At 52.2% G+C, this 1,208-nt stretch overlaps 1 protein-coding gene across 1 annotated transcript in view; it reads left to right on the top strand.

Annotated features, from left to right (window-relative positions):
- Positions 1-341: 341 nt before the first annotated feature.
- LOC119591848 overlaps positions 342-1,208 on the top strand; it is a 15,744-nt gene continuing 14,877 nt past the window's right edge. The window contains exon 1 of the mRNA XM_037940591.1: positions 342-480. Coding sequence (XP_037796519.1) covers positions 342-480 — 139 coding nt within the window. The remainder of the gene's footprint in view (positions 481-1,208) is intronic.

Here is a 1,208-nt window from a genome sequence, read left to right as displayed (position 1 = left end):
ATGCAAAAGCATTATCCAGACTCGGTCACATACATGACGGCGACCCCATGTCGAACAAGGCCAGTGGAAAGAGGACCTTGGCCACGGCCATTCTCAACTGCCGAAGCTTTTGTCATTCCTCTGGCAGTCACTCGCAACCGTCTCGCCTTGAACACGCGAGCGCCGCAGCGGCTGCAGGACACCACAGTAACGCCTGCCGCCGGCATGACAGGATCCTCGCCGCTCGCGCCCCAGCGCCGGCTCTTCCTCGGGATGCTCTGCTTCGTTGTGGCTCTGCGCGCCGCCGCGGCCCGGCCGGAGGGCACGCGAGGCCGTCAGGCCTGGGCACAGCGGCAGAGTTGATGGAGGAGATTCGCTCCCGCATGAGTAACCAGTGGGACGCGCTGCAGCACATCCGCTACCAGGCGCTGACGAGCAAGATGACGGTGGGTCGCCTGAGCGAGCGCGTCAAGCAGCTGGTCGCCGCCATAGCTGCCCAGGGTGAGTCTGCGCCGCCGCGCGCCGTCACGGCGGCGGACCCGCTTGCGGCTTTGCAGTAGTCAGGGCGTTGAGCCAAGATTCCCTTTCATATCATCAATATTGTCATCATTTCGTTTTCATTAATTATCATATAATCATTTATTATTTTGGAACCTTTATTATCATTGGTGCCACGTGACTTTGGAAGGAAGAAATGGTATTATTGCAGTATTTTTTACTTCAAAGTGTTTTTGGTTACTTTAGTCATGCTTTTCTTGATTTCATATGTTAATTTATAGTATCTGATTATATACTTACCCTTACCTCCGTTGCCGTGTTGTTGGTGAGCCCGGGGTGAGGGCCAGAGATAGGAAGTGATACGAGCACTATCGCAGCAGGGAGTCGATGCCACACAGGGCACTGTTCCCTGTGGCCAAACTCGGCGGCCATGTCTCTCGTCTTTTCAAAATAGTTCGAATCTAGTTAAATGCAGTTCAACTGATGGCTAACTTTTTCCATTTCCATTCGATGCGAGTAAATAAGATAAGCTATTTCCTCAAATTCGTTGTGCAGTTGTGGGCTACACCTATGCAGGGAACGTCGTAGTTCACGCGCGCTGATTAACGAGTTGCTAGAATGCGAGGACACCTGGGGTCTCAGCTTCACTCAATACCAAACTGGCCGAGAGAACAACCGACTTTAAGCCGTCACAAAATTCAGTGAATAGTTGGTTTATGTCAAAGAAATTG

The sequence above is a fragment of the Penaeus monodon genome, chromosome 29 (genome assembly GCF_015228065.2).
Source record: "Penaeus monodon isolate SGIC_2016 chromosome 29, NSTDA_Pmon_1, whole genome shotgun sequence".
NCBI lineage: Eukaryota > Metazoa > Arthropoda > Malacostraca > Decapoda > Penaeidae > Penaeus > Penaeus monodon.
Note: the sequence above shows the minus strand (reverse complement) of the source record. Positions and strands in the feature narration are given on the sequence as shown.